Source organism: Alligator mississippiensis, chromosome 3, assembly GCF_030867095.1.
Source record: "Alligator mississippiensis isolate rAllMis1 chromosome 3, rAllMis1, whole genome shotgun sequence".
NCBI lineage: Eukaryota > Metazoa > Chordata > Crocodylia > Alligatoridae > Alligator > Alligator mississippiensis.
Window position 1 is genome coordinate 152,140,251 of NC_081826.1, and position 18,960 is coordinate 152,159,210.

Genomic DNA, 18,960 nt, shown 5'->3' on the forward strand with positions numbered 1-18,960 from the left:
AGCTGTTATCCTTAGAGGCAATAAAGGCAGCTGTCTCCCCTTCTTATGAGACATGTCTTATGAGACACACTGCTGTACCCAGAGCAGTGTGCTGTACCTAGTGCTGTACCCAGGCTGCTAGAACCATGTGCTGTGTCTACACTTTAACACATTATAAAAGCTGTGGATCTCAGAACTTGAGAAAAGCAGGCATTGGATAAATTAGCAAATTAAAAACCAAAAAACAGAGCCTTACAGACCTTATAAATAGGATGCATAACTGAGATGATGCCAGGCAGAACAGAGTTGGGCAATTATTTTGGCTGAAGGGTCACTTAATGAGTTTTGGTGAGCTGTTGAGGGCCTCACACATAAAGTCTTTCAGAAGACATAATTTTAACAAATTATAAGTAAAAAAACCAAATCATATACTAAAAATCAAATATCTACTATACCTCATTTCATTTTTTTTTTAATTGTCCTGATTTATGGGTTATTTTGAGTAGTGTATACAGAGGCAATTGCACAATAGCTCAAAATACAGCCTTGTATATTATATGGGGGTGGGGAAGAGGTATGTGCAGGAGGTGTATGGGTGTATGTGTGGGAGGCGAGAGGGGGGTGTTCATCGTGCCAGGTGGCCGAATGGGTGGAAGACAGCTGGGAGGTGGAGCTGGAGCCCCATGTGCAGGAACAGGAGGCACCTGGCTGCAGCTTCCCTCTACCTAGCTTGGCATTGGCTGCTCAGCATATGTACCCATGGCTTCTCCACATTACCTGCTGCTTGGAGAGGCACAGCAGGTGCAGGAGGAGGAGTAGCCACTGGAGGCAGGGGGGAGCCAAACAGTACCTGGGTGGCTGCAACATTAGCCCTGCCAGGAAGCTGACCACACTGGCTGGGGCTGGGGCTGCGGGTGGTGCTGTCTGGTGGGAGTGGGGTGGGTGCAGGTGAGAACACAGCCCCATATAGAGCACTGCGGGGGGAGCCGTGGGCTGGATACAGTCAATTGGTGAGCACCTGCCCGTGGGCCAGGCCCAATCAGTTGGCAGGCCACATGCAGCCTGCAGGCCATATTTTGGCCACCCCTGAATTAGAAGGACACGCATCTTAGTCTGTTATATCATGTATCAGCATCCAGAAGAACACAAAATCTGGATATTGTATGTACATGGATTCTTTGCCCATTATTGAAATGCAGCTGTCTCTGGTACAGAAAAGGCAGCATCTTACATTTCAACAGTGTTGTAGAACACATTGTTAAACAAGGAAGTGAAGACATCCTCAGAGCTAGAGAGGCAATATTATCCAGGTGAGAATTTCAGGAGGACACAACAGATAGTCTTGTGTCTCAGGGTCTTGAATGAAAAGACAAAAGATGGGGACTTGATTCCACATCTCTCTTCTAAACCAGTTGTCTAGATAGAGCTGGATATTAACTTTTACTTGTTTCTTCTTATATAGACTCAACACTGGGGATGGCTGGAATACTCAGTGCTATTGCCTGCTTTTATATCATCTTTTTCCACACTGACTACAGAAGGCTGCATGCTGAAGCATTTGATGGTTCCTCAGTCAACAAAATGGAAGATAAGGAAGTCATAGCTCCTGGAGTCTAGAACATCTAGACTTTATCATACACTGACATGCTAATAAAGGATGATTAATCTTTGCAGATGGTCAGCTAGCACACTGGGATCTTAACTTTGGCAGAAATGGGCTAGAACACTTCAAATACGTCTCTGTTGTGCCTAACTAGTTAGACTAGACCTAGACTAGACTCATTTACAAAGGTGGGGGTGGGGGAAAATGTATTCAGGCTTTTGAAATCATGTTCATTCAGTTCTTGAACAAAGGAGGATTGGATAACTATGTAAATAAAATAAATGTTCAGTTGTAAGAGTGAAAGTTTGAAAAAGGTGTTAGACAAGAAACGTGCATCATGTTTTATGTCCACCTATAACTCTTAAGGTTTGACATGAGAACGTCATAGGAGGGGCCAGTTTCACCACACCCACCTTTCATCTTTTGGGCACATTGAAGTTAGAATACAGAACTATAGAGATACCCATGTCCCTTGAGAGTTAAACCAAGGGTGAACTTCTGTCAGTGGAGTGGTGTGGAAGCTGGGAGTTCAGCTTTTCTATTTCTGTTCACATCAGCAGTGGTTTATTGTATATTCTGTAACAAGCACTCATATTGCATGCAAGAACATGGTTTGATAATAACCTATGACAATTTACCTGTCAAGATGAGATTAAAAATATTTTTAGTGCCAAGTATAAGAGAAATTAATAGTCAGGAGATATTAAAATAATTGGCTTTTAATAACAACCTTCCACTACCAATTCATGTGTCATCTGTTCAGTGGTGCAAAATATACATTTCTATTTTATCTTATACCGCTGCTATTTATTCAGAAACTCTTGATTATTTTTAATAGTTTAAGTTTAACAAGAAAAGGAACCTGCCAGCTTCTGGAGGGTATTCGTATTACCACCAGAGTGCCCAACTAACTCTAGCACACACTTGTGGTAAATAATCAAGGGAGAGTACTGTGAAAGACAAAAAGATGGGAGAATTTCAGATGCAGCTGATTGCCTGCAAAATGAACATGGCATGAACTAATAATAATTTAGGTCATTTCTCCAGCAGGTCCTGTTTGTGGCTAAGCTAAGACATCAAGGCAGGAGCAAAGGTGACCTCTCACTTGGAATATTCATGTCCCTGCTGGCCGAGAGGTTCCAGCCACACCTGGCCACCATATAGTTCAAGGGGTGGTATCCTGCATTTATTTCAGGATATCCTAGATCTGCCCACAATCCCAATTAGTTCAGCTACAGTTCTGCTGATACAATACATTAGATTACAGCTTTCTGCTACATTCCCATTATACACTAAAATTCATAGGAGGGGAGAAAAAAAATCTCTAAAACACAGGCTTTAAATAGGTGAGATACTACAATTCAAGGCAAAACTGCTTTAGAACATGCCTGTATAAGCATCTGACAAGCTGTCTTTTAGTTTGTTGAAAAAAATGACAAATTAATTTGCCCTTCCTAAACCCTCCTGTATTGAGATCAAAATGTACTTGATATATCATTACTGTTTTTTCTGTCTGCACCTGTACAGCTATTAAATGATATAATGTGCTTCTAAATATGGCTGGCTTTTGGCTCTGTTAATTTGTATATTGTAGGTGTGAACACGCATAAAGTGAACTAATCAAAATAAAAGTATTACCTTGCACCCACAATATGTATTATAGGCTATATCTCAAATGCCTTAACCATCTACTGCTAACTTAATTGTGGCTCAAGAAACATCACCACTACAAAACAAAACCAAAAACCAAATTCTCATTGTTGCCCCCAGCAATATTTGCTAACACAAATTTCTGATGTCAAACACTGAAGAATACAAGGCACAATGAGTCTCCATAATCACACTGGTCACTTATCACACTGGTCAGCGGGAGTGTTTTAGCTTGATCATGTTAACGTCTTCTCTGTTCTCTGAGAGCATCTTTAGAAGACTAACAAGACAATGGGAAGACATTTTTACTCGGAAACTGTATTAAATATGAAAGTATTATGGGTTGTTAGATGATTGCAGAAATTCTAAGTGTGAAACAGAGATGCACTATTCATGCAACAGCATATCCTACTTCATCAGTAGGCCACAAGTATGATTTGGAAGTACGACGTACAGCTAAGTCATGCCTTAATATAGTTTGCTAGGTGTACACCTTTCATAGCAGCAATTTGTACATGTTAATCTCACTTTACATTTCATCTTCAAAACAAAGAATTCAGGGGGCTTTAAAAATATTACAGATGAAATCACTGAACATATTATACCCAGCACATCCTTGCTTTGAAGATCAAGCACTCTTGTTATTATCTCAGAACCTACATGCAAATAAGCTAATTGATTTAAGCAAATGCAAGGTGTGGCAGAATCTGGATGAGCATCCCAAGGTGGCCACACACCACATTACTCGTAATAAATCCAATTGCAGCATCCTTGGATTTGTTAAGCCCCCGCAGTGTAATGTCATCTAGGCACTGCCATTCAAACTTGAAAGCTATAGGTCCATGTCTGAGCTAACCTGGCTAACTTATGTTACCTCCCGCCTCAGAGATCGTACTTATCAACCACCTGTCATATAGTTGGTAGATGTGAGATGGAGGCCCAGGAGAGGTTATATTGCACCCTCCCAGCTCCTCCTTGGCTGCCACTCCTCCCATCACTCTAGCTGCAACAATAGCTAGTCTCCAGGCTCCTCATCCCTCCCTTCAGCTGCCACTTCCTGCCCTGCCACAGGAGGTGGGACAGTGGCGGGAACTGGCAGTAAACCTAGGGCACATAGTACAATGGGATATCAGAAAGGGTGTCAAGGGTATGCAGTGCAGTGTGGGGAAAGTGCAGCAGCGAAGATAGTTGCAGGCACATTGTTCATGAGTGGGAGTTGGGAGTGCATGGTTGGGATGGCACAGGCACATGGTGTAGTGGTGATGGGGGTGGGAGGGGTGTTCATGGGGTATGTGGCCTGAGGGGACTGTGGCTGTCCCTTGGGTGGCCTTCGGGGCACATGGCTTCAGCCAGTTGGAATGTGGGCAGCCCTGGCTTAAACACGCCCCCAAATACGTCAAAAGGGATCCACCTTTTAATTGCAGTTTAATTCTCAAGGAGGCCTAGAGTAGGTGTAAGCAAACATGTATACAGAGAAGCTTTGCACAGAGTGTATTGTTTTTTCTTAATAAGTATAGCATGAGAAAACAAACGTCCTGAATGTAGGACCCCTCTAACTAGAATGCTGCTAATTCACTTGTCCTTACCCAAAATTTGAATTACAGAGAGCAGCACAGGAGTTTTTGTAGCCTGCTCTATACCTGTTAGGAACATTACATGTTAAGTGCTTCCCTAGCACAAGACTTATTGGTAGTTTCTATGACTTCTAGACCACGTGAAGAAAAAAAGGGCATGTCGAGACATTTGCTGTGGAGTTGTGTAATTAGCTTTGCAGTCAATGTCTCAGCGTCTATATATGCAATGCTATTAGGACAGAGTAATTAATTCTGCCATAGGTCAGTACTTGTAAACACAAGTACTATCCTACAGCAAAGTTTTTTTACTCTGCAGCAACACATGTGTAGACACTGACAGGGCTGACTAAGGTACATGGGTGCTTCAGTGTGGGGGTTGCCTGCTAGCTAGCCCTGCACTGAAGCACCCTCGTGTCCCAGCCAGCCCCTTCGCAGCACACTGAGCCAGGTAAGAGCAGCCCCAGGCTAGCAGGCTGACCCCTCAGCCTCCCTTGCCAGCTGGGGCTGCTCCAACCCAGCTCAACATGCACGTTCAAACATGGTGCCCGGGAGCAATAAACTCTGGTGTGATACGTGCTAGAGTTTATTGCTGCACATTAATTGCATGTGTAGACACAACCAAAGTTCAATAGGACAGGGTGCAGAATATTATGCTCAGGGTGCTCAAAATATTATGGCCCCTGATCTTGAAATGTTAAGGTGTCAGCTTCCATTACAAGCTGGAAATAATAAAACTGTTAATATATGAAAGACAAGAAATACTCACAAGGTAGTTTTACTGTATCAGAAAAGTTGGACAAAGTATTTGTGATAATTATTTGTGTTACATTCAAGCAGCATCTTCCAACAGCTCTACTTCTCAATGATTTCATAATTTGGCCCCAAGAATTCAAAGTTAACAGCTCTCTTCAGCAGTATTGTTTAATTTTCAGAGAACTAAGAGAAATCTTTTAGTACTGTGCTTAACAGGGTGACTATGGTAAATACATCACTGACCCTGACAGCAACCCAGGATGAAGTACCCAAAGTCAAAAGGAGAGATGTAGCTGGACCAGGAACAGAAAGATGTGGACGGTATCACAAGAACTGGCTGTTCAGGATTGCCATCTTGCCCTGGCCTAACAAAAAATTAGCCAGGCAAATCAAACTCCTCACGGTTGCTTGGTATGGGACAGCAAAAATGTATGTTATCTTATCATCCTGAGGCAGTTTCTGCTGGGAGAACTCCCCACCAACCCATTCCTTCACAATCATGATGAGTCTGGCTTCGTAAGGAGAGCGCGTGCAACCCTGTCGTACCATTGCTGCTCAGACACCAGGCAGACAGAGCCTCTTCTGTCTGGCCCTATAGCTGGAGAAGCAGTGGTGGAAAATTCCAGCTCCACCCTCCGACCCCAGCTGTTTGCACATCGATAGAGGTTGAGACTTCTGTACCCAGTACCAAGTGTATGGACCGGAAGCAACCCAGAAAATTGAAGTAAAATCCCATCTAGGAATATGTGACCCCTTAAAAATTTGGGGTTGACAGAGACCTCAGAAAACCCACCAAGAAGAAAACACTTTCAGGGGATAATGCCAATGGCCCTGGCAGGGAGGTGACTCAGGGAGGAACAGGAGTCTTTGTGATCCTCTCTTCCCAAGGCCCCACACCTTCCCCGCTTGAAGCTGAACACTGACTCTGAGCCAAAGATTAAGAGAAAAAGGGGAGCCCATGTCTAGAAATCACAATGTGTCTGAGAGCCTCCCCCAAGGGAAAGGAGCAAGCATCATTCAGTGGGGATGGCCATCCCTTTCAGGGCAGCTGCCAGCTTTCAGATGCTTCCTCAGGATGCATTTGGGAAAAGGTACTCTCAAGAGCATCATTAGTTTCCTTGACAAGAACAAATGGCAAAAAAGGTTTGAGAACTGCATATCCAAATGATTCCCTGACCATAGCTTCTTCTAATCTCAGCTCAAAATGCATCAAAGTAGCTGCACCCTGAGGAAGCAACACAGCCTTACTCTTTTGAACTAGATAAACTAACAGAGAATTGTAAACCTTGGCTACCAGGAAACCAAGTCTGACAAGCAGCCTCAAGAGCGCAGCTTGACATTAGAGAATAAGCCCCAAGATTGCTAGGGGTGACTTTCTGGTCTGTCCTAGATAACACATGGCTCTTCCTTCTTCCTCTTTACTTTTTCTGTCTTCTTTTCACATCTCTCATAATGGTGACCTTTGCTGGCCCACTAAACACAAATGGATGCAGGGATAAGAAATTATACCACTTTCTTGCAAGAGCTGAGCATAAAAAGGGCCAACCAGCTGGACTAGCACACCACCTGGAGAGGAAGGGCCTGTCCTCAGCCATGACATGAGCTCCAACTCAGGAGTTGCAGTCCTTTTCTTGCAGAAATGGAGGCCAGATTCAATGGTTGCTCAGGAAGAAGTCTCTGATCACCTGGTAATGGTCCAGGCAACTTTAGAGCAGCACCACCTTCATAGAACCATAGAAAATTAGGGTTAGAAGGACCTCAGGAGGTCAGCTAGTCCAACCCCCTGATCAAAGCAAGATCATCCCCAACTAAATCATCCCAGCCAAAGCTTTGTCTAGCCAGGTCTTGAAAACCTCCAAGGATGGAGCTTCCATTATTTCTCTGGGTAACCTGTTCCAGTGTTTTACTACCCCTCCTGGTGAGAGTGTTCTTCCTAATATCTAACCTAAACTTCCCTTGCTGCAACTTGAGACCACTGCTCCTTCTTCTGTCAACTGTCACCACTGAGAGCAGTCTAGCTCCATCCTCTTTTGAACCCCACTTCAGGTAGCTGAAGGCTATTAAATCCCCCCCTCTGTCTTCTCTTCTCCAGACTAAATAAGACCAGTTCCCTCAGCCTGTGGGGGCATAAGTTGTGTGTCCCAGCCCCCTCACCATTTTCACTGCCCTCTGCTGAACTCCCTCCAAATTGGCTGTAGGAGGGAGTCCAAAACTGAACACAGTACTCCAGATGTGGCCTCACCAGTGCTGAATAGAGGGGAATAACACAGTTCCCTTGACCTACTGGCAACACACCTACCAATACAGCCCAGTATGCTTGCCAACAAGGGCACACTGCTGGCTCATATTCAGCATATTGTCCACTATAACCCCCAGGCTCTTTTCTGCAGAACTGCTGCCCAGCCAGTTTGCCCCCAGCCTGTACCGGTGCACAGGATTGTTCTGCCCTAAGTGCAGGGCTTTGCACTTCTCCTTGTTGAACCTCATGAGATTTCTTTTGGTTCAATCCTCCAATTTGTCTAGGTCACTCTGAATCCACTGCTTCAGCGTATCCACTGCTCCCCCCAGCTTGGTGTCCCGTGCAAACTTGCTGAGGGTGCAGTCAATGCCATTTTCTAGGTTGTTGATGAAGACATTGAACAAAACTGGCCCCAGGACCAACCCCCTGGGGGTCTTCACTTGATACTGGCTGCCAACTACACATTGAGCCATTGATTACTACTCTCTGGCCCAAAGCTCCAGCCAGTTTTCTGTCCACTTTATAGTCCGTTCATCCAGCCCATACTTCCTTAGCTTGGTTGTGAGAATGTTGTAGGAGACTGTATCAAAAGCCTTGCAAAAATCAAGGTACATCATATCCACTGATCTCCCCACATCCACAAAGCCATCATAGAAGGCAATCAAGTTGGTCAGGCATGACTTTCTTTTGGTGAATACATGCTGACTCTTCCTAATCACCTTCTTCTATCCCCAAGTGCTTAGAAATGGATTCCTTGATGATCTGCTCCATGATTTTTTCAGGGACTGAGGTGAGGCAGACTGGTCTGTAGTTCCCTTGATGCTCCTTCTTCCCCTTCTTAAATATGGGCACTATGCTTGCCCTTTTCCATCAGCCAACTTCCTCAACACCCTTGGGTGCATCCCATCAAGCCCCATGGATTTGTACAGCTTTTCTAAATAGTCTGTAATCTGTTCTTTCACCACTGAGGGCTGCTCACCTTCTCCCCAAACTGTGCTGCCTACTGCACTAGTCTGGGATCCTCCCCATGAGTTTCCTGAGCGAGTCAAGGTCTGCTTTTCTGAAGTCCAGGGTCCTTACCCTGCTTCTCTCCATCCTTCCTTTCCTCAGGATCTTGCACTCTTATCATCTCATGGTCACTGCTGCCCACAGAGACACTATGCACCCCATGATGGGTAGGAGAGGGCATACTTTCTCAGGATGATTGCTGACCTCCTGCAGACTGAAACCAATGACAATAGGGGAGTGACTAACTCTAATAGAGGCTGGACTAGAGCCCCATCCACTCTCCATTCTAGCAGCTGCGGACCACTCTACAAGCAGCAAGACCAGGAAATGTGTGGTAGCGCCTCCCTCTGAGCATGAGGCTGCATACCTGGGTGAGGACACATGCTGGTGGGCTTTCCACAGCTTGCTTGGACCAGATCTACATCACTGAACACTACCTGTCCCTGCTTTTCTGCAGTCATTATTCTGTAAGGGCTCTTAAAGCACCATGTGTTTCAGTTTGAACTGGGTTTTCCTGACTTTACTGTCATCCAAAGCACCCCACTGGTGCTTAGATTCATAGATGCTAGGGTCAGAAGGGACCTCAACAGATCATTGAGTCTGACCCCCTGCCTAGGCAGGAAAGAGTACAGGGTCAGATGACCCCAGCCAGATGCCTATTCAGCCTTCTCTTAAAGACCCCCAAGGTAGGGGAGAGCACCACCTCCCTTGGAAGCCCATTCCAAAGTTTGGCCACCCTTACCACATACCAAATCAGGTCCATTGACGGGATCTGGTCCACAGATATACTGGGCACTACCCATCCAGGCCATACAGCAAAATATGGGCACTACTTGCTTTGGCAAAGGACAGCAGGCTTGAAGAGCTGCAGGAACTGACCTTTAAGTCAGCAGTCTTGGATTATGCCCTCCAGCTCTTTCAGTACCTGGTCCAGGTGAATTTCTCCTTTGAGGTGAGACAACAGAATATGAACTAATTTGTGTGTGCACCGTGCCATTGAGGGTGCATTCTCCATAGTGGGAGATGGTCAGTTAAGTGTAAAAGTATAACTGTGTGAAGGACACTGGGGGAGGGAGGAGCAGGGAGGGGACTTCTGACTCTGGTTATGATAGTTTTGATTAATAAATGCTTTCACGCCCAGCCCCTTGTGGGGCTACTATGCACTTATACCTTCCAATTTTAAAATATTTTTTTTCTAATAAAAGTCTAAAAAGTCAAAAAAGGTCTTTGATTTATATGCCCTTATAAGCCTTCCCAGAAAAAGCTCAGGGCAGCTTACAGAAAACAAACAAACCAAATACATTTATAAAAGCATTTATGTAGGATATATACTAATATAAAAAAAGATCTTCTTCCCAAACAATACCCCAACCTTTTAACTGTGCTTGTTAAATGCCAAGCAGAATAAAAAAGATCTTGTAGCACTTCCTCAAGCTGCCCAGGCTCATGCTTTTGTGGACTACAGGGGAAGGGAGTTCCAGAGCAGTACTTCCCAAATTTTTGCCAAGTAAATGGTGCACAGATGGTACTTGCAGGAGATTGCTCTCAGCTGACTTTAGGGATTAAGGTGGAATATACAGGAGAAGGTGGCTTCTTCAGTGTTCTACAGGGCCCAGACATTTAGGGCCCTGTAGAACCTTAAATTACACCAAGAAAGCTACTGGGAGCCAGTGTAGACTCTGGAGCATTGGAGTAATGTGCACCTGATGACCCACACCTATCAGAAGGCAGGCTGTCATGTTCTGTATCAGCTGTAACATAGGTAGGTTGAGGGGGGTGTGTGTGTGTGTATCTATATCTATATCTAGATATATATGAACTTATAGTAGTAGCTTGAGACACCACAAGAAAGGTCCTAAAAGGATGACTGTCTGGGAACTCCCTGCTAGGAAAGAGTGGAATATCTTGTGAATACCCACCAGGTTGTATTAAAAATATTATCAACAACTCATGGTCAACTGTATCAAGGGTCACTGAAATATCTAGTAATATCAACAAGGCCCAATTTTTCCTGCTGATCTCCAAGCCACAAGGCCAAAAATGCAGCCTCTGTGCTATGCCCAGGAAAAAAAAAAAAGTCACATTGATTGGGGTCTGGGAATCCTTTCAAATATAGCAGGCATTCAGATATTTGAAGACTCCTAGTCCCCCCCTCCCTGTCTTCCCAAATCATCTTTTCATGAAGCTAAACATGGCTAGCTCTCTTCTTTTCTTGTACAGTTTGCTTTTCATAGATTTCATAGATTTCATAGACATTAGGGCTGGAAGGGACCTCGGAAGATCACTGAGTCCAGCCCCCTGCCCAAAGGGCAGGAAGTCAGCTGGGGTCATAGGATCCCAGCAAGATAAGCATCTAGTTTCATCTTGAAGGTGTTCAATGAAGGCGCTTGAACCACCTCCGGTGGCAGGCTGTTCCAGACCTTGGGGGCTCGGACAGTAAAGAATTTCTTCCTTATGTCCAGCCTGAAACGATCTTGAAGTAGTTTGTGACCATTTGACCTCGTCATCCCTTGGGGCGCTCTGGTGAACAAACGTTCCCCCAGATACTGGTGGTCACCCCTGATAAACTTGTAGGTGGCCATCAGATCACCCCTGAGCCTGCGCTTTTCCAGGCTAAAGAGCCCCAGGGCTCTCAGCCTGTCATCATAGGGTCTGCTTCCCTGACCTCTGATCATGCGCGTGGCTCTTCTCTGGACTCTCTCAAGCTTCTCCACATCCTTTTTGAATTGTGGAGCCCAAAACTGGACACAGTACTCCAGCTGCGGCCTCACTAAGGCCGAGTACAGGGGGAGAATGACGTCCCGGGATTTGCTTGAGAAGCATCTATGGATGCAAGCCAGCGTTTTGGTCGCTTTACTAGCCGCCGCATCGCATCGCAGGCTCATGCTCATCTTGTGGTCAATGATGACCCCCAAGTCTCTTTCTTCCATAGTGCTAGCCAACATAGCACTGCCGAGCCTATAAGGATGCTGCAGGTTTTTTTTCCCAAGGTGGAGAACCTTGCATTTATCAGCGTTGAACACCATCAGATTCTCGTCCATCCACTAGCTGAGCCTGTCCAGGTCAGCCTGGATCACCCGCCTGTCTTCTGGTGTGGATGCTTTGCCCCAAAGTTTGGTGTCATCGGCAAACTTGGCCAGTCCGCTTCTGACTCCAGTGTCCACATCATTAATGAAGATGTTGAACAGTATGGGTCCAAGGACAGAGCCTTGGGGGACCCCACTGGTCACAGGACACCACGATGAGTGACTTCCATCAATTAATACCCTCTGGGTCCGACCCCGGAGCCAATTTTCCAGCCAGGGGATCGTGGAGGACCCAAGGCGACAATTGGCCAGTTTCTCCAAGAGGCGATCATGGGACACCAAATCGAAGGCTTTTTTGAAGTCAGGATATATGACATCAATCTCTTCTCCCTTGTCCAGGTGATAGCTGCTTTATCATTTTTTTTCCCTATCATGGGTACTAATCACTCAAATACGACATGAACTGTTTTGATAATCTCCTTATATGCTAAAAAGAATATATTTTTAAAAAATCAAAGTAATGAATCCAAGGCTGCAGTCTGTCACAGAGATAAAACAGAACTGCCCTGGAAAAAAGGAACTCTACTGGGCTGACTTCACAATTAGCTGCTTATGACAGAGGCACTAGGTTTGCAATCTAAAGTGCAACTTTGTAATTAAATTACAAGGGTTTAGAGGCAAAATATTCCTGCATAAACCCCGGGACCTGGGCACCCAAGTCCCCAGCCTATGTTGCTGCACCTCCAACACCCAGTCACGAAGCACCCCACAATGTAAATGTAGACCCCCAACACTGAGCCCAGGAGAACCCCTGCACTTGGGCACAGCCTCATAGATTCTGACCATGGGACCTGCAAACCCAGCCAGGGACCCATGGCTCTGCACTCAGGCACAGTCCCACAGCCCTGCATTTGCACACCCAGCCAGGGACCCTCATCCCTGTGCTCAGTCAGCCCCACAGATCATGACCTTGGCACCCACACATCATATCTTGGAGCCCAGAGCCAGGCTCCCTGCCACCTGGATCCCACCATAGACCACCCCACCCTTTCCTGAGCAAAAGCCACTATAGATGGCTTGTCTCTGGTGGGACTGGGGGGTGGCGGGTCCAGAACATCAGGACTAGGCTTGTATGGACGTGATCCTGTGATTTCCATGGCTCAGCTACTGCTGGCAGGTACTCAGACCATGTGCACCTGGGGTGCTGTAATAATTTTTGGCGCACAACTACAAGGTCCAGTAGTACTAGGGCCAGAGGAAGGGGGTACGCTGAACAACCAAGCTGAGGCAAGCAGGCAGATGCCCCTGGAAATTTGAGAAGGAGGTGGGGCATGGCCAGCAGCTTCAATATTGCAGGTAGAGGTCACTGGAAGTTTCCAGACCAGGGTGTGGGGCATTGCTAGCATCACAGGGGTGTCTATTGGAAGCCCCTGTAAAGTTCAAAATCAGGAGGGTGGCCTGGCTGGTGGAGCCCCAGTCACTTTAGAGCACGGGACACATTCACCTTCAGTAAGAAGTAGTGCCATGTGCCAAGACTCACACCTACATGCACCCACCACTCTTTCCATTCATCCAACCCCTTACAGCTGGACCCTAATCCACCTCATGGGCACAGCCATGGACCATGGAAGAACATTGTCACAACCCAATTAAGTAGTGCCCATGTCACAAGCAAGTGAAACCATTCAAAGCAGTTTTGTTTTACACTAAGTTAACTAAGGGTTAACAAAAGTTTTGCCAGTAACCACCTTTTTGCTGCGCATGTCAAAAAGAAATTTATAACTGCAACACCAACATGAAATAGAACTTAGCCTTCTGTGCTGTACATAAATCATTATAATTGGTCAGAGAAAACAGGGAGTAACCCTATGATAACACCCTAGCGAAGACCGCTAGATAATTGGCGATTCTAATTAAATTTATGACGTGACAAAAAGCAATTGGCTAGTACACAAACAAAACCCCAATACACTTCCGCAAAGAAGAAGAAGGGGGATCTCCATACGCACCTGGGAGACCTCTGACCATAGGTGTTAGAGTAACTGGCAAATTGATCACTTGCCAATGCCCCCCCTCGCGTCTGGACCCAATCTCAGACGTAAATCAACAGCCTGCCGGCCCGACCACCAAACTCTTATGCAGACCGACCTACGACCTACGAACCTTAAGCTATAACTAACCAAGTATATCTGACCTCCGTCTTTCACCACCTTGATGGCGTGAGTAAATAATTTTGCTTTGCAACCGATAAGCGTCCGCCTAATTAATTCCACTCCAAGCGTCACAAGTACCCGCCTGACAGCCTTCTAAGGCCCCCGGACCGACCCTCTGCCGACCATTGCCGGGGTGGGAGTCACGGAGAGCTGCTGGCCGGCTGCCCTGGGTCCCGACAAATATGTCGTGTCTTCCTCCACTACCCAACCCCAGTCACACCCAGCTGGGACTAAAGGGAGATGAGGAATCTCATCACTATCTGGGGCAAGTAGGAGACCCAGCACCAGCTCTACAAAGGGCACCACAACAAGGAAGTGTTCAAGCAAATTGCCCAACAGATGCAAGCATGTTAGTGCACCATTTGTTCACTAGATGGCACTAAGGGATTGTGAAAGCATAATTAACCTAGAGAGAACATGGAATACATCTCACATACACACAGTTCACTTAACTAAAATTTGACTTTATTAATACAACAAATGTTATCTTAGCAGTTTCTATATATGTATGTAGAAAAAAACACTTAGTACAATGGTCTCACCCAATCCTGGAAGATGTTTACTCCACTTTGGGGTCTGATGGCCAGTCAACAATCCTGAAAGTAGAGGGTGGCCTACAGGTAGTCTTTACGGCTGGCACAATCCAGATAGCTGCTGTTTACTGGATAGATGATGACACACACTTAACTTTCTTTTTGCCTCCTTTTATGCTTTTCTTCAACTTCAATCTTCTGATGACTCTTTGTTTCTGGGTATCGTTGATTGGTTTCCCTGTGGTCATCATCCTGTTCATATTTTATCCAGTCAGCATATTCCTTTGTTCCCAAAAGACCCATCACAAGCACAGCTCTTAATTTGGTCTTTTTCTGGTGTCTTAATTTGGGCACTGTCCACTAGTCTCCTCTTATCACTTTTCATTAACGTATCCAAACATTTCATCCCTCTGATTCAGCTGGTTAGTGCCAAGTTCAGTTAATTTGAGCTGGTTACAAGGCTAACACTGTGTTATGTTAGAAGGACTTTTCACAGTGATAAGAAAAGAAAGAAACAATATATAAGCAAGCTCAAGGCTAGAAGCTGACTGTCACATCCTGAGTAGATGTGGTGAGTATGACTCCGCCCCCAAGGTCGGGGTCCCCCCAAACTCGCCTGCCATGATCTTGATGGTATATAGAAAGGGAAGGGATTCAGTGGTGTTTTTCTTCCCCTTTAGTCATGGAGACGGAGGTACTCACGGGTATGCCGTGGTGTTCCACAGGGCTCCACCTCCCCCACACCCCGTCCACTCGCCAGCTGCTCGGGTATCCTGGTCTTCGTCCTCAGTTATATCAACCCCCTTGACAAACCAGGGTGCAGTACAGATTCTAAATATTCGACCCGGTACCCAGATGAAGATTCTGCCCGGAGCTCCGACCCCTAGCCTTGGGGCCCTTACCACTGGTGTCAGGCGTCCTCGACAAGAGGAGTGCCTGCTTAAATCTCCTTATTACTGGGAGGGCTGGGAACTGCCTGTACCAGCCTGGTGCCAGAGACAGCCCCTGCTGTTCTGCTGTGGGGCAGTGTCAGTGGAGCTGGCGTTGCTGGCGCACGGAGTCTCCCGCGGCCTGGCTTGCTCCCAGCCAGCTCTCCCTCTGCTGGCTTCCGGCAGAGTTTTTAAACTTCCTGCAGTGGTGGCTCCAGCTGCCATAATCAGCTGGCCACCACCCCACCCAGGAAGCAGCCACTTGAAGAGCCAGCAAAATGCCTGCTCTGCCCCTGCCTGCTTTGGAAGTGAGTTCCCTGCGGCGCGGGTGTCTCTTTTTCCCTTCAGAAACATCAGAGTTTGCCCCTAGTGTTCCCGAGGCTCGTGGGGGTTCCTTGCCACCACACTGACCATGCAAATACCAAAAAGCAGAAACAGAAAAACAAAAAAAGGTTCAAGCAATACTGTAATTCACCACTCGAGCAGGTGCAACTAAAGATAAATGCAATCAACTACCCTAACAAGTGCAGAGCCACAACAGGGACTGGGTGCAGTTCCAGGCCAGGATGAAATGGATGAAGATCCAGTACAAGCATGTGCATGACGCCAACACAAAGTTTAGGGCCAGAAGGCACAGTATTCCCTTCTATAAGGAGATTTCCTGCTTCCTTGCTATAGACAAAACCATCACCACCCCACATACGTATAGCACCGCTGGGGGAAAGGAGGAATCACTGGCAGGGATCCCCACTGGCAGAAGAGTTGCAGGAAGACCCCAGGAGGACAGGAAAACTAGGTGCACATGAGGAAGTCCCCAGGGCCCATAGTGCATAAGGTCTGCTTACAGCACGCAAGCAGTCTGCCGTGTTAGAGCTGGTCCCTGGATCATAACAGGATCTGAGGCCACTTGTACACGTGACAGGGGTTTAGTCCCCTAAATTGAAATGGTGGGTTTTTAATTGAGATGACTTAAAACCCCACCATATGAATTTAGGGGCTTCCGTCACTGTTACAACGAGGGCCCCAATCCTTGTTTTTTCTTTTTGTGGAGCCTGCTCATGTCTCCAGCAGTGGGGGTGAGCTGTCAGCAGGCTGAGTGGTCCCTGAGCTCCAGGGGGCTCTGGTCCTTCCTTCCATGGCAGTGGAACCCCCGGGGCTGCCCAGGTGAGTGCTGCCCCAGTTTGGGCAGCACCCACCGGATTCACCTCTTCCCTGAGCCCATGCACTGGAAACCCACCGAGTACTGCTCTCCACATGGGCTCAGGGAAGAGTTAGATCAAGCGGTGCTGCCCGAGAGCTGGGGCAGCACCCAAGCAATAAGCACGCCACCCAGGCAGCCTCAAAGAGGGCTTCCACTGTGGAGGGAAGGACCTGGCCCCATCCACAGCTCAGGGGCCTCTCAGCCCAGCAGTACCTTACATGAGCAGTCTCCACTGGAAAAATAATAAATAAAAATTTAAAAAGTAGTGAGGGGCCTGATCCTTTTTTTTTTCCCCCCCCAGAGGAGCCTGCCTGCCTCTCCCATGGCCAGGGGGTGAGCTGCTAGCAGGCTCTGAGCTACAAGGGGCCCGGGTCCTCATCTCTGGTGTTGAACCCCGCCAAGGGCCACCCAGGCAGATGCCTAGCGGAAGGGCACTGCCCAAGCTGAGGCAGCAGCCACCCACTAGCTGCTCACCTGGGAGGCCCCGGGGGGCGCCACCACTGTGGAAGGAAGGACCAGGGCCCCCTGCAACTCAGGGGCAGCTTGCCCCCACACCACCACAGGAGACATGGGCAGGCTCCAGGGGAGGGGACAGATGGGGAAAAGGATTGGCCCCTCGCAGCTTCTGCCTTCAGCCTACCTCTCCCATGTTGGGGTGGTGAAGAAGGGGTGAGCTGTCAAAAGGCTGCAATGTTACAAATAACTACATTGCAAACTAAGTTACATGTAGATGTGGATTAGTTTGCAAAGTAATAAACTCATTTAAGTTGTAAAAAAAAACAACTCACATGTACAGCATGACACAATTAAACTGCAAAAATGGCCAATTTTTGTTGTGTGTACAAGCACCCTGGGAGTTGCACCAGCAGCTCAACCTAAGCTTCTCTGACATCTTCTTGGGTATTGTTGAGAGCAATGAGCATGGTGCATAGGAGCAGGGGGAAAGCTCCAACACCATGAAGTTGCAACCCAGAACCCGAAGGCCAAATCTATGCCCTCCATCTTACAGGAGTACCCCCTGACTCCACCCTGTCCTTGACCTCATGGACTGCAACTGAATATGCAGCCACTGGGACATCATTCCCAACACAATTACCTGGGGTGTTCTTCTCCCACTCCTCTGACACCTGCCTGTTGCCCCCCTTCAAGATGTGCAGAGCGCCCTCCAGCTCCCTACCAGAGGAGCAGCTGCTCTTGCAGCATGATCCACAGCACCTATGGCCAGCCCTGCCCCCAGTTCTGCTGAAGGCTCAGGTACCGATCAAGGATGCCATGATACCCAGCTCCACACGACTGTGACAGAGACCTAGGCACTGAGGAAAATGTGACGCACCTGTGGGGAGGGGAGGAAGGATAGGCTATGCATACAGCCAGCAGGGCAGGGAGGTAGCAGCACAATGATGGCCTGCCAGCCTAAAGCTCTTTGTGCAAGCATGTCTCCAAAAGACTGCCACCAGACATACCTGCTGGCCTCTCCCCCTACCTCTCCCCAGCCCCTCAGAAACACATGGCATGAGAAAAAATGTCCTTTGCCAAACACCCCCTCTCCCTCCCTCCCTCTCAGTCCAAAAAGGCACAAATGTGATGGCAGGAGTCCTGCATGGAAACGGTTATCTCACCTGATCCAGTCTTGCTGCCAGGGTGACTCCCAGGTTGTGCATCTGGAGAGGCTTGCAAATGGCACTCCAACACTTTCTTCCGCATCTGATCCAATCCCTAAGGAAAGATCATGGGTGCCAGGCAACTCTGAGCCTCACAATGCAGGCAGTCACTATACTAACCCTTCAAACACACATTCCCCCTTTCTCCAAACCCTGAAAGAGAAGCAATGCCCACCCCCTCCTGGTGTATTCAAAGCAGAAGAATGGTACTGGAAAGCCAAGGACAGAACACCATAGGACTCTTCTTAGGCAGCCAGGGTGCAAGGAACCTCCCTCTGGTTCATGTCATGGGTTCAGCATCACATCAATAGTGTGCCAATTCTGAACTCATCCACGGGTGTCAACTTATCATAGCAGAGCCACAGGTAGCATATGAGCTGGACTCTCACATTGAATAGCAACCTAGGATTCCCTTGTGTGCCCTCAAAGCAGATGGCCCCCCTTCAGCTGTTAAACACCCCCTGGGGACCATGTCCTCAGCAGGCTAGCATTTCTCTAGAAATAGTGGTAAATCTCATCCCTCTGGGCCTGGCTTTCACCAGGCAAATGTCAGAAGTGAAGTACCACTCCTGGATGAATACAGTGCTGAAA

General features: G+C 47.2%; 1 protein-coding gene across 2 annotated transcripts in view; it reads left to right on the forward strand.

Annotated features, from left to right (window-relative positions):
• Positions 1-3,139, forward strand: part of SLC49A3 (solute carrier family 49 member 3) — a 53,387-nt gene extending 50,248 nt beyond the window's left edge. For both annotated transcript variants that reach the window (XM_006263066.4, XM_059724537.1), the window contains one exon: positions 1,442-3,139. In XM_006263066.4, coding sequence (XP_006263128.3) covers positions 1,442-1,596 — 155 coding nt within the window. In that variant the 3' untranslated portion in view covers positions 1,597-3,139. The remainder of the gene's footprint in view (positions 1-1,441) is intronic.
• The last annotated feature ends 15,821 nt before the right edge of the window (positions 3,140-18,960 follow it).